We start from the raw sequence: 14,288 nt of genomic DNA, 5'->3' as shown, positions 1-14,288 counted from the left end.
TGCCTGGAGAATCCCATGGACAGAGCAGCCTCGCGGGCTATACAGCCCGTAGCGCCACCAAGAGTCAGACACTGAACAGTCAGACTGAAGCGACTTAGTACGCCTGCAAGTGTCCTTTGAACTCTGCCTTAGATCTTGGCAGAGGAAGACTTTCTCTCCTGTCTTCCCAGCCTCATGAATACGCATTGGCCCCTTCGTGCCCTCAGCCCCTGATGGCCCTGGCGATGGTCTCCTTGGCTTGAGTCCTCTGTGGCTGCCATGGGCCAGGAGTTGTTTACAGGGTTTCTGGAAAACTGCAGAGAGGGGGCTGCCTCCTTCCAGGGTCTCCCAAGAGATCGCAGTCTCCTGCTTGGACCTCGTGGGGCAGCTCGGAAACAATGGGCCTCTGTCGTCAGTGGAGCAGCCTGCCTCTCAGGTCTCCAGCTCTGCGCTCACTTCCTGCAGTGCGGCTTATCCCCGATCCCTCCCACCACCCCACCCCAGCCCTTGACGCATGGCCCCAAAGGACAGAGCGTGCTGAACACTGGGATGTGCCCCTCTGGTGGAGGGAGGGGTCTGAGATTTGTCTCCTGGCCTCATAGGAGGGTCAGACTCCACAGCTGAGGCCGGGCATGTGCCAGGGCCCTGAGCGAAATCACTGGGCCCTGAGTTTGCCCACTGGCCAGTCTGGCGTGGGGCTGGGTAAGGGGCTCACTGGCTGCACTCAGAGCTGTCACACTGCAGGTGTGGAGGAGACGGAGTACACTTGTCTGGGAACCCACTCTTGACTGGTATGTTTGCACAGGGGAGAACTGGAAGGGGAGATGTTGGGGATCAGCTGGCCACAGACAACGGCCACGCCTGACCCCTCTGTATTTCTGTTGGTGCCTTTACGCCCTGGAGAGCTGGGACTCCCCACGGGGAGGTGCATTTCTAACCAGACCATGCTCCCTGCACCCTCTGCTGAGGATCGCTGAGCACCCCAAGTTTGCCAGAGCTGTCGTCCTGGGCAGTCTCTCACATCTCCCCCTTCCCATCTCAGAAGTGTCCCTGTTGAGATGGTCCGTCCCAGGCTCACCCTCTCCCCGGAGGCCCTCTTCTTCACCCAGCTGCTGGCTTGGCCTGTGTCGCCACGGCCACCCTGCTCGTGCACCTGCTGTGTCAACAAGGGATGCCATGAGGGCCTACAGGCTTGGGGAGCTGCTGCCCTGGAGTGGGGCTCATGGCGACGACCCCTGACCTCCAGCCGCCCCGGCTCCGGCTCCTCCACAATGCCCTGCTTGTGCCAGGAGGGACCTTCCCCCGCCCCCATCTGCTGCTTCCCTAAGCATCACCCAAGGGTTAGGGAGGTGTTAGTCACTCACAGTTGTCTGACTCTTTTCGACTCCATGGTCTGTAGCCCTGCAGGCTCCTCTGTCCGTGGGATTTTCCAGGCAAGAATACTGGAGTGGGTTGCCATGCCCTTGCCCTTCTCCAGGAGATCTTCCTGACCCAGGGATCGAACCCGCATCTCCCTGCAGCTCCAGCATTGCAGGCAGATTCTTTACCACGGAGCCACCGGGGAAGCCTTACGCAAGGGGGCTCGTGTATTCTTTTGACTGCTATTACACCCTCCCCCTGGCCTACCCTGACCCCAGTCTTCCTTTGGAATGTTCTTTTTCTTGTTTGTTTTAGAGTATTCCATTTTTGACTTGAGTTTTACCATGGAGTCTAGTGGACAATAGTGTTCTTTCTGACAGTCAGCGAGCATCCCGGGGGAAGAGACCCCCCCTGCAATAGAAGCCCACCCATCTCCTCTCTCCATCTTGGGAGCAGTATGTATAGGGGAAAGCACACAGCCCCAAACCTTTTGGGGGGGTTGTTGTGTGTTCCTCTAATGCTGGGAGTATCCGGCCGTTTTCAAACAGCATCCCGGAGAACTGGTTTGGGAAATGTGTGTTGAAGATACAGAGAAAGGTCACAAAATGTGGGCCTGCCTCATCTCTCCTCTGGGCCCAGCATAGCTGGTGTGTGTTTGTTGAGTGGCTGAATGACCCACTTCAGCCTGTGGACCCAACCCAGCCCGCTACTGGTTTCGCTACAGCCTTTGGAGCTTTGAATGGTTTTCACATTTTTAACTGGTAGGAAAAGCAAAACAAAGCAAAACAAGACTCTTTTGTGACGTGTGAAAATGAAATGAAATTCATGTTTCCGTGTGCATAGTTAAGGTTTTACTGGCACCAGCCACACCCATGTGTTCGCATATTGTCTGTGGCTGCCTGGGAGCTCTGACAGCAGGGTTGACTAGTTGTGACAGAGGTCATATGGCCTGTAAAGATGAAGATACTCTATGGCCTGTTCAGAAAAAGTGTACCAATTCCTGCACTAGGTGCCGAGGGTTTATGGGAGGAAGGATGGGACCTGGGAGGCAGCCCCAAGTGAGGCCTTCCAGGAGGGTGAGGCCAGCCCCCTGGGGTGATGGTGGTGGCCGTGGTGAGAGCAGATGTCGCCGGAAGCTAGAGATTTGGTCTCAGGCAGACTCAGAGAGCACCTGCCTCCTCCAGAGGGCAGGACGGGGACTGAGGGGGCCTGGCAGGACTGCTAAGGGGGTTTGAAAGTCATGTAGAGAGAAGAACCGCCCCCCAGGAGGCCTCCTGCAGCTGCCTTTTAACCCCACAGCCAGAGCGCACCCCAGCTGGCATGGGAGGAGGGCACAGCGTGGAGCCTGGAAACCAGATGTGACCTGTGATGCCAAGAAGACCCTACCCTGGGAAAAGGATCCCACATTACAGAGCAAAGAAGGGGGCACCGGTGCAGGCAGAGCCAGTTGACTGTGAAGAGGTAGAGATGGCCATGTCTCAGCCTCACCAAACAGGCTGTGTGACCTTGAGCCAGTTGCCTAGCCTCTCTGAGCCTTGTCACCCATCTCAGGCTTTTTTGAGGATTGCCGGTGCTGACCTCTGTAGTTGATCTCACAGAATGCCTGGCACCCAAGAGCTGAGTAATAACTGCTCATTGCTCACCCTGTTTTGACCCCCTTCTCACCTCCTCCCCTTTTACCTGCACCACCTCCACACCCTATCACACCATTACGCCCTCTCTCTGAGGCTTTCAGGCCCAGATGTACTGATCTGTAGGCCAGAGATGGCCACTCCCTGAAGAGTCCCCCAGGCTTCCTGCTCTGCAAGCCTCCACCCCGCCTTGTGGGAAGGAGGGAGGCACCAGGGTACAGGAGAGAGCATCTCCTGGGATGTTTGTGAGCTTTGGCTGGGCTGGGGTTGAGTTGAAGGATCAGGGGCCTCGTGAGAGGACAGGTGGGAGGTCCAGCCCCCAGGGTGCTGCCCTGCCCTGGCCAGCCCCACTTTCTTAGACCTTTCTGCCCTGGACTACTTTGGCCAGACTTAAGGCCCCACAGTTTGTCTGCCCTCATGGTTCTCACCACCAGAAGTTCCGATTCAATTGATGTAAGGTAGGGCCTGGTTATCAGGATCCTTTTTTTTTTTTTGGCCTGGCTGCTTGGCATGTGGCATCTTAGTTCCCTAACCAGGAATTGAACTCATGCCCACCCCCCACCCCCACTCCCCCATGGTGGAAATGAAGTGTTTTAACCACTGCACTGCCAGGGAAGTCTCAGGATCATTTTTTTTTTTTCCCCCCAGGATCATTTTTAAAAGCCTCCCAGGTGATTCCAGTTTGCTGCCAGGGTCGAGAGACACTGACCTGATCTAGCCAAACCTACTCATTTTATAAACGATGAAACAGAAGCCCAGAGAGGGGCAGGGACTGGCCCAAGGTTGGCAAAGTTCTGACCAAATCTGACCCTTCTCTCACCAGGAAGTGATAGAGAGAAGCCCTCCAGGAAGGGGTGACTTCTCCCAGGAGGGGCTTTTTCTCATTTCCCAGAACTGAGATAATGACTAGGTCCAGACCTGGTCCAGAGACAAATCCAGTATCCCTAAAGCTATTTGCTGATCTCCATGGAAACCCCAGGAGGCTGCCCGACCCAGGTCCCTCAGCCCCTCCTGTGTTCCCAGAATATCCAGCTATTATTATCCGAGTCTCACCCCTTCTTCTCCCTCGGCACCAGCGGTGGTGAGAAGGCAGGAAGGAACATCTGTCAGGTGCCCCCTCGCCAACTGGAGAGATGTGGGCTCCCGGCCTGGGCTGCCAGAGAACCCCCCTGCTCCTCTGTCTCTGCTGCCCCGGCCACAGAGGGGTGGACAGGGCTTCAGGAGTCCACCTCTGACCTCTCTGCTGTGACCAGCTCCTGGGAAAGCATCTGAGATGAAGGATTCCGGCTCTTGAATTAAGCCCCAGCCAGGCCAGTTGGGGACGCCTCTGCCCACCCACCAGAAATCCAGGTTCGGTCGATGGACCATGCATGCTGGGTGCACTGGTTGAGGCAGTTACCCCTGTGGCCAGTCCATGCTATGCTCCAGGACTAGACACAATGCCAGAAGGAGACCCCAAGTGTGGGCTTGCCTCTCGGCCTTCCCTCTGGCCAGGTCTTCATCCCGGTTCTGTCCTGAGCTGCATGGATTCTTGTGGCACGTGGTCCACACGCAGGCTGTGAAGTCCCTGGCGTTTGCACAGCCCGCCTGACTGGCCACGGCCGGGGGAACAGCTCTCCATGTCAGCCTGCACCGTTTGCTAAGTATAGACCCCAGGCAGCCCCGTGGCTGCTGGTAAGTGCTGGGACACCATCTGATACCCAGCTGGGCCTGTGACACCAGTCGCTGCCAGCTGCTGAGGGGAGGGGCAGCGTGCTTGGGCCAGCCCGACCCCGCCTTCTGCCGCAGAGAACACAGCCAGCAGTTTCACCATCACAGACTGGGAGTCACCTCCCTGCTCCACTGGCCCTGCCCTCTAATCATTATCAGAAAGCATAACTTAATGTCACCTACGGGAGAAGTAAGTTGTAGCTCGAGGGGACTGGCTCAAGGGAGCCAGTGTGCCTGTCCCACGGCCCCGCTGCCTGCCTCCACGCTCACGTGCTGACCCGGGGCTGGGTGGAACCAGGGCGTCTCCAACAATGGGTCGGACAACACGTCTTCCCTTCCTGGTTTCTAGTTCATATTTTTTCCTTCTTTTTTTTTTTTTAATTAATTTATTTGGCTGCTCCGGGTCTTTGTTGTGGCACATGGGATCTAGTTCCCTGACCAGGGATCGAACCTGGGCCCTCTGCATTAGGAGCACAGAGTCTTAGCCACTGGACCACCAGGAAGTCCCATATTTTCTTCTTTACACAGAACCTGGGGTGGGATGGACAGTAATTCCTGAGGCAGTGTGGATGCTCAGCCTTTCAACCCTTCTCCAGAACTCCAGGGTCTGGATGCCTGGCTTGAGACAACTTGGCATCTTCACATGCCTCCAGGTAGGTGAGAGACCCTCCCACAGTCTCGGGGCCTCTCAGACCTGAGAGCATTTCCGGCAGCTTCACCTGCTGGGTTGTCTTGTGAGCCCATGAGTTCACCTTCAGCAGGTGGTAACACTCATTCCCTAATTTGCTTTTGGTTTAGAGCTTACACAGAACAATTGTACATGAATTACCCTGGTCTGAAATAACCTCCTAACCCAGACTTGGCTGTGTTTGTGTCTGAGCAGGAGGATCACATCCACATGTGAGGCTTGTTGGTGGGGGCGTTGCCTGAGTCTTGATGGAAGGAGAAGTCAGAGCCCTTCCCAGGGCCGGCACAGCCACTAGCCCAGCCTGACTGTTGCCTGGCCAGAGGCACAGCAGAGGCCAGGGGAGGCGTCGTCTTTGTATCCTGGCTTGCCTAGTTCCAGCGCACCTGCCTCATGCACTATCACTTCTCGACTGGATTCACTTTGGGTCCCTGGTGGCTCAGATAGTAAAGAATTTGCCTGCAGCATAGGAGACCGAGGTGCGATCCTGGGTCGGGAAGGTCCCCTGGAGAAGGGGATGGCAGCCCACTCCAGTATCCTTGCCTGGAGAATCCCATGGACAGGAAAGCCTGGTGGATTGCAGTCTATGGGGTCGCAGAAACACGACTGAGTGACTAATACTACTTTCTGAATACACTCATAGGAGTTGGAAGGCCAGGGCCCACTTGGCTTTCATGTTGGGGTCCCAGAGCCAGGGCAGCACCTGGCTGAGATGGCCTGGCCACCCGGTGATGTGTTGCCCAAGCCCCTTGCTGCTGGGCTCCGTGTGCTGTGATCTGGGGGCTCTGACGTGATTGTTTGGTCTGCACAGATTTGCATGAGTTGCCACCACGTAAAAAGCAGCTGTTTTAAAATAAAAATTCTGATTTCTTTATAAGATGATATGGCAGCCCTCTCGTAGCCTCTCCTCACCCCCGACCCTGAGAGAGAGCGGAGAGTGGGTTTCTGATAAGCCTTGTCCTTGAGATTCTCGTTGTCTAGTAAAGAGGCAAGAGAAGTGTTTCCAGTACTTGTGTGTGCGTGCTAAGTTGCTTCAGTCATGTCTGACTCTGTGTGACCCCAGGGAATGTAGCCCACCAGGCTCCTCTGTCCTTGGGGTTCTCCAGGCAAGAGTACTGGAGTGTATTGCCATGTATTGCCTGTATTGCCATGCCCTCCTCCAGGGAATCTTCCTGACCCAGGGGTCTTGTCTCTTGTGTCTCCTGCATTGGCAGCCAGGTTCTTTACCCCAGCACCACCTGGGAAGCCCCTTCTAGTACTTTTATCTCCATCGAAAGATAGCTCAAGGGGCAACATGCCCACATACCTCATTTTTTTTACTGAAACCTGGTCCTGAGGCTGTGTGTTTGAGACTCTGACTCTACCAGATAACCTGCTAACTGGTGGGTAGTGTCACTGACCGCAGCTTTTAGGCAGAACAGGGTGGTTCCCTCTCCCCACTTCAATGATCCAACTTTGCAGGGAGGAGGGATAAGAAAGCAGAAGAAACAGTCAGAAATCCTAGCGATGCTGGTGTGCTGAGCACTCCTGTTTCACTGAAGACATACATAGTTCACTCTCCAGAAAGTGATGCTTGTCCTGGGGGATACTGGGCAGCTCCTGTATAAGCGGGATCCTGGGTTGGCTCTTCTATCCCAGGAAAGGGTTCCGTACCCTACCCCCCTCAATTTGTCTAGCCAACCCCTGGTTTGAACTGGAGCTTGAAGAGAGCACACAGGAAGGAAGAGAAAGCAGACCTTGTTCCCTTATTCCCACGGGATGAACTGAACCCTGCAGCTTCAGGAGAATGAGACCAACTTTCTAGCTCATTCAAAGCTATAAAAGAATGCCTTTTCTTTTCATTTTTTTTAAGACCATGAATTTGAACCTATTATTTCTCTTATTTAGGGGGTTACTTCACTTGCTAATGACAAAGGACTTCCATTTTACAATATAGGTTTTTTTTTTCTTTCCAGAAATCAGTTAGAAATTAATTCCTTTAATTTACTTTGGAAAAAAAAATCATTTTACCCTGGGTAACTGCTTTGCCCAAGTTCACGAGTGACAGTGGGAGTAACTGAAGGTGCTTTGGGACTCAACACACCTGGGTTTGGGTTGTGGCGCCGCCATTTATTAAGCTGCATAGCGTGAGGTCGCTGAGCCTCAATAAAATAGGCTTAGCAGCATCTCCTTGCTGAATTGTTTTGAGTGGAGTCAGTACACAAAGCCCTGGACATCTTGTAAAGCGCTAGCAAATAGTTTGTAATAATAAGTGTAGTTACTATGCCGGAGAAACTGAAACTTGAAGCGGGTGGGGAGGAAACGTATATAAAAGGGGAAAAAAAATCCACCTTTGCATTGTAGTCAGATTGGGGTTGGGTTCCTAGGCTTGTCTTTGTCGTCATCAATACCACCTCCACCCCCAAATCAAGCAGATACTGGAATCCCTACTTTTGAGAGAACTGCTGAGTCATCACAGCCTTGGGAAAATGCACATGTGTGGTTGAGAACAGAGGCCACCCCAGAGAGAGGTGGAGGGCTGTGTTGTGAAGGACAGCATCCATTTCCATTTGGTCTTCCCTGTCGGTATTGCCAAATGGCTTGTCTCAGTGAAATGAGGGGCAAAGATGTCAAAACTGCATTTTGATGAAGAGCATTGTTGAAGGCAATAGAAGAAGACACATGGATTGAATTAAAGCTTCTGCCCTGGGACTATTATCTAAGTATCCTGCTCTCTGTGTTATTCTTATCAAGAGTTTCCTGTGACGTTCTCATTTTATCATCTGGAAGGATTTCTTACCGCCAAGGGTTTGTCCAAACCACTGATGAGCTTCTTGGTGCTCTGGGGGTATCTGTTTATTTCTAATTTTTAGAGTCATTCTAAAGAGCCATGAGATTTCTTTTCCACAACCCTGGAGGTGGAAGAATATTCACACAAGACCAAAGATGGGGAGAGGAGACAAGGCCAGACACTAGAGGCCACATGCCAGGCTTCAGATGTGGCCCCAGCCCCCAGACATCACAAAGTCCCCAAACCATTGCCCTAATGACTCATAGTCGGTATCTTCATCAGCTTTTGTTTTGACACTTGAGTCTAAGATTTATAGCACCATGACTACAACATTGCTTGTGTTAAATTAGACACAATTTGCTAATAAAAATCAATGAAAATCAACTTAGATTCTCAAGAACTGCAAGTTTATATGAATCATTTGATGTGGGTTGTCTGGCTTTCCCTGTTACAGAAAATCCAGAAACTACAGAAAGGGGATAACTTCTCCCCCCTCCACTCCCCCACCCCGTTTCTCCACTGGTCCCATAACTCTTTGAGCTTTCTCTATGCTGGTCCATATCTTATTGCATTGCAATAACTTCTTTTTGTCTTTTTTTTTTTTTTTTTGCCACTTTGTGGGATCTTAGTTTTCCAACCACAGATTAAACTCTGGGCTCAGCAATGAAAGCACAGAGTCCTAACCACTGGTCCTCCAGGGAATTCCCAGTAATAACTTATTTTCATGTCAGTCACTCCACAAGCCACTTGAGGCCAGGGATATGTCCCATTGTTCTGTGTGTCTGCTTCAGGTTCTGTATGACATGTGGCTCAGAGTACTCAGAGCTGGAGGAGTTTCCCCTCTCCTTGATGAGAGGAAAGAGCACAAATTTTGGAGTCAGTTAGGCCTTGATTCAAATATTTGCCATCTCTAATCATTTTTATTTTTTATTTATTTGTTTGGCTGCGCCACGTCTCAGTCTGGCACCCAGGATCTTTCCTTGGGGTGCATCGACCCTCTCGTTGCGGCATGCAGGCTTAGTTGGGGCATGTGGGATCTTAGTTCCCCAACCAGGGATCGAACCCACGTACCCCTGCATTGCGAGGAGGATTCTTAACCACAGGACCACCAGGGAAGTCCCTGTGTTCGTTTTCTTTGTTGTCTAACAAATTACCACGAACTTAGCTGCTTACACCATCCCGCATGTGTTAGCTCACAGTCCTGCAGAAGGAAGACTTAATGGAAGAGTCCCTGAGGACTCAGCCAGTTTACCTGCTTAGCGTCTTGCCCAGCTGAAGTCAGGGTGTCAGCCAGGCGGGCTTCTTACCTGGAAGCTTTGGGAAGAAATCACTTCCAAGTGTTTTCAGGTCATTCGTTGGCAGAATCTACTTCCTTGTAGCCTCAGATCTAAGGTTCCCTTCTTGCTGGACAGTGGGGGGCCACACTGTCCTCTCGAGGCCATCTTATTCTTTCTATGTGGCCCCCTCCACCCTCAGAGTTTGAATGGGTCCTTTATATGCTTCGAGCATCTCGCTTCTCTTCGCTACCTTGAAACCTTGGAAAAGTCCAACTGAGAATCAGATAAGGCCTGGTAGTAAAGACCTGCACAGATCTTTGTTGCTGTTGTTGTTTGGTTGCTCAGTTCTGCCTGACTCTTTGCGACCCTATGGACTGTAGCCTGCCAGGCTCCTTGGTCCATGGAATTTCCCAGGCAAGAATACCAGAGTGGGTTGCCATTTCCTTCTCCAAACACAGATCTTGGTGAGGGTTAATTCTTTGTAATCCTTTTCTTGGAAGCTAATTTTATTTGAATCCTATCTGGTCTGATTCATATATAGCAAAATTGTAAAGAACCGTCTTTATCTGAAGTACTTGTCATTCTCCAAATTTGTCATGATTCATCATTTTCCCGTCCAGAGGAATAAATAAAAAGAGACTACAGGGCAACATGCCCTCATCAGAACGTTTCTGGTTTTTTCCTTCTCTTCTCCCCAGCCCCCATCCCCAAGTTCTGGCATCTCGGCTTCAGCTGCTGTCTCTGGGATGCTGGGGGTGGGGGCCGGCGTTGGCTTCTGGCGTCCTCAGACAAGTGGTGCTGCGGGTTGGAGGCCGGCCCCAGCAGCTGGCCCCTGCCACTCAGCGGGAGGCTGGGCCTGGCCGCGAGGAGGATGACTGCTCACCCGCTTCTCTGCCTGTCTTGTGCCTCCCCAGGAGATCCTCCGCGAGCTCACGCTAGATGCCCTGCTGGACATGAACGAGGCCAAGGTGAAGGAGACGCTCCGGCGCTGCGGGGCCAGCGCCGAGGAGTGTGGCCGCCTGCAGTACGCCCTCACCTGCCTGCGGAAGGTGACAGGCCTGGGTAGGTAGGGCCAGTTCTGCCGGCCCCCTTGCCCTCCCCCTCGGCCCGGACGCTGCATTTCTCTGCCAGGCCTGGCCTGGTTCCTGGGGCACCAGGGCTTTTGCTGGGATGGATGAGGAGCTGGGTGGGGCCGGTGTGACCAGGGTCTCTGGGCCGGCTTGCAATGGCTGGAGTCCACGCTCAGAAAGTGCGTGATGGACCCCACTCGAGGCAGAGGCCCCTGAGACAGAAGGCTCCCAGGTCCCACTGGTCTGGCCAGTGTGAAGCTTTAGCCATTGTTGCCAACCCCAGGCTGAGCGGGGCTGCATGACTTCCCTCTGTGGAACACAGAGGTGTTCCTACAGAGGTAGGTAGGGCTCTGTGACCCTTCCCTAGCTTCCTTCTCATCAGCCCCCTCCCCGCCCACTCTCTCCCTGCCTCCGATCCCCACCCGCCCGCTGCCTCTGCATCCCCATCTGGGCTGTGTGCTCAGAAGGCACGCGCTGGTGTGGGCTCAGCCTGAGCCAAGCATGCGGACAGAAACTGTACACAGTTCAGCTGTGAGTAAGGACACGGCTGCCCCAGGCGACGTGTGTAATCCTGGCATGATGAACAGTGTTCCTCAGGAACTTATTTGCAGGCTTTCTCAATCTTACCCTGGAAATAGCTTCAAATGCCCAGACTTACCGCTCCCATGACCACACAGATAAGCCTTTAAAATGAACCTAATGAATGGAATTAGCTCCATGTTTTAATTAGCTGAGCCTCATGTCTTATCTCCAGCTGCCTGAAGCTTAAGGAAGGCTCTGAGGTTTATATTCAGCTTGATTTTTTTTTTCCCCCCAGAGAGGATGGTGCTTAATTTCTTCCCTGGCCCCATTGTATCAAGTCTTCCTCTGAACACAGAGTCCAGAGTTTTAATTGATTTGGAAAACCTCAACACATCAGGCCTCTGGCAAGTGCCAGGAAGTAAACAGCACAGGGACACAGTTAGCATTCTTATCTCTGCATTTTACAGAGAAGGAGTCTGAGCCCAGAGAGGGAAGGGGCTTACCCAAGGACACACAGCAGTGGGTGGCAGAACTGTGACTTGAGCCTCAGCCCTTGCTGCCCAAGCACGTTTCATTGTCTTTTTTCTTTATATCAAGAGAAAAGATATTTCTGATGTGCTAAATAAACCCCTGGAGGTAAATTAGCGGCATGACTAATTTAGTCATTGCTGTCAGTCTCCTTCAGACACCGTCAAAAAAAAGTACCTGCCTCCCAAGCTGGGAATCTGGGGGACCTTGTCGCTCCTTCCTCTTAATGCCTCTGTTGTAAGGAGTTGAGGAGGCTCTGGCCATTGGGTGGTGGTGACCTCTGTGTGTTAAGGCTGCTGTCTGTCCATCCTGAATGCCAGGGTCGGAAGATCACTAATTTACGAAGCACTTGTTATATGTTCCCTTTGTAGCTGGAGCATCAGAGGCTCTGGATGAGTTGTGTGAGATCCCACACCCGATACTCAGTCAAGCTGGACTTTGCTCTGTTTTCTTCCTTAGAAGATGCTTTTCCTATAGTGCCCCAGCGCAGGCCCTGGGCAGAGGGTCCTTTCCAGGTGCTCTTTCTCATTCCATCTTAGCTTGTGGTGCCCTCCATCTCCAAGAGGGGCCTGCCACACCCAAGTCCAGGGTGCAGGCAGGTGGATGGGCCTGCCCAGCAGTGGCCGCACTTCAAGTGTACCTGCTGGGGACTGGGTGGTACCTGTGATCGCCCTGTCTCTCAGGTCCTGCAGTCAGAATCTTCATGGTACCTGGCAGGCTAGTTACGTAACCTCAGTGTGCCTGAGTTTCCTTATGTGTAAAATGGGCATACTAACAAGACTTCCTCTCATGGAACTGTTGGAAGATTAAATGAGTTAACTAAGTTCATCTACTTAGTCTAGAGCCTGGCACATATTAATATGTATTTTTCAGTATTAGGCCTGTGGGGTGGTGGCAAATGTTGACATCTCTGGTCTTAAGAAAGGTGATGAAGGATATTTCTTTATGCCTGTGGCTGGTGAACAGGGGAGGATCATGCTTGCTGATTCTTCCTATCCGTCTTCCATAGCAGACATCACTAATCAATCCCCAAGCTCTTCCTACTTAGTGACTCCAGAGTCATTGTCAAGCAGCCACTGCCAACTGACTGGTGTCCGCATGCAAAGCCAGAACCATTTGCCATCCCTGAGCTGGCTAAACTAATGGTGACTAAATAGACAATTTGAAGAATTGGGGGCTTGTTTCCTTGGGTGGCAGACTTGTGCATAGATCCATGGAACTCATTCTTTGATTCCCTCAACAAGAGCAGTATTTAAGTTCAAGTGTAGATCTTGGCCATGGCTTCCCAGGTGGCTCAGTGGTAAAGAATCTGCCTGCCTATGCAGGAGACCTGAGTTCAAGCCCTGGCTCGGGAAGTTCTCCTGGAGGAGGAAATGGCAACCCACTCCATTATTCTTGCCTGGGAAATCCCATAGACAGAGGAGCCTGTCAGGCTTTAGTCCATAGGGTTGCAAAGAGTTGGGTGCAACTGAACATGCATGCATGCATAGGTCTTGGCCACAGTTCTAAAGGAGCAAGCATAAGGAATATACAGACTAACTCATCCAAGTTGATTCATGAATAGAAAGTCACCATGTAGTGAGGTAGAAGGAAGGGCATTTGATGAGAGGATGGAATAGACAAACTCTAAGAATTGGGAAGGTTAATATCACTCCACCCTCGCTAATAGATGGCTCTGTGGGCTGGGCTTTATCACCTCTGATGATAGAGAGCTCATTAACTCCCAAGGCTGTGTCGTTACAGGTTATTCAGAATTGGTAGCTTTGTGGGAGGAGGTCCAGGGCTGTGGTTGAGACCAAGGGCTCAGTTCCCATCTCACTGCTTACTTTGCTATGTGAACTTAGCAGTATACATGGCCTGTCTGAATCTCATCAACCTCACCTTGCTGGGCAGATTGAGGGAGACAGGGTTCAACACACTAAGTCGAAGAATTACAGGGTGGAAGTTCATTTTGTCTTGAGTCAAAATCTCCCCTCCTGTGCTTTCCATTCATTGATAAATATGAGGAGGGAGGTGTCCTCTTCCCATGACAAGGTCTCTGTAGACTGGCATCCTTTCTCCGTGCCTCCACCCCTTCAGTATCTCCCCGTCTCCTGTAAGGTCAAGCCTCAAACCCTTGGCAAGACATCCAAGGCCCCTCTGGAGCTGGTCCCCAGTGGACCGACCCTCCAGCTTCATCTCTCACCTCTCCCTGGCTTGTCCTGACTTCTCAAGGCACGTGGGACTCTGTGTGGCTGCAGCAAGATGCCCTGTGCTCCCCGCATGTGCTGTCCTCTCTGCTGGGTATGCCTTCCTCAGTTCTCCCTCAGCGGGCCCAGCCAAGGTGCCACCTCCTCTAGAAAGCCCCCTGACCCTCAAGCTCTTTAGGGTCCTCCTCCTCTGTACCCCCTCAGTCTCCATGTGTCTCTGTGTCAGCATGCAGCACACCGAACTGAGTGTCCATCACTCTCACTGGACTCGTCATGCATCTCAGACGTGCCTTTTTATGCCCTGACATCCAGCATTCAGTGAATGCTCGCATGAATGGACAGACATGTCATTGATTTGGAGCCCTCAGAGCCCCAAGGCCTCGGGAGCCTCAGACAGAGGGTCGCCACGGGAGCAGCCAAAGTCACTCATAGGCTTCTCTCGAAAGGAAGTGGCTGTTGATCTCTTTCTAGCTGGGTCTTTCTTCTAGCAACTTCCCAGGGCAGTTTGCTTTCAGAAGGTCCGTGCAGCCCCTTTTCCTGTTGATTGAATTTTCTCAGAGGAGAGTTA

General features: G+C 52.2%; 1 protein-coding gene and 2 non-coding genes across 9 annotated transcripts in view; 2 read left to right on the top strand and 1 right to left on the bottom strand.

Annotated features, from left to right (window-relative positions):
• The window catches only part of KSR1 (kinase suppressor of ras 1), a 179,094-nt gene that overhangs the window by 124,251 nt on the left and 40,555 nt on the right, over positions 1 to 14,288 (top strand). For all 7 annotated transcript variants that reach the window (XM_043480197.1, XM_043480180.1, XM_043480188.1 and 4 more), the window contains one exon: positions 10,326 to 10,473. In XM_043480197.1, the coding sequence (XP_043336132.1) occupies positions 10,326 to 10,473 (148 nt within the window). The remainder of the gene's footprint in view (positions 1 to 10,325; positions 10,474 to 14,288) is intronic.
• Positions 5,110 to 5,182, bottom strand: TRNAR-CCU. Its single transcript has one exon. It is a non-coding gene; the product is annotated as a tRNA-Arg (tRNA).
• LOC122425569 lies at positions 11,566 to 11,694 on the top strand. The gene has a single exon (XR_006264910.1). It is a non-coding gene; the product is annotated as a small nucleolar RNA SNORA19 (small nucleolar RNA).

The sequence above is a fragment of the Cervus canadensis genome, chromosome 1, assembly GCF_019320065.1.
Source record: "Cervus canadensis isolate Bull #8, Minnesota chromosome 1, ASM1932006v1, whole genome shotgun sequence".
NCBI lineage: Eukaryota > Metazoa > Chordata > Mammalia > Artiodactyla > Cervidae > Cervus > Cervus canadensis.
The sequence above is the reverse complement of the archived record's forward strand: the minus strand, read 5'-3'. Positions and strand labels throughout refer to the sequence as shown.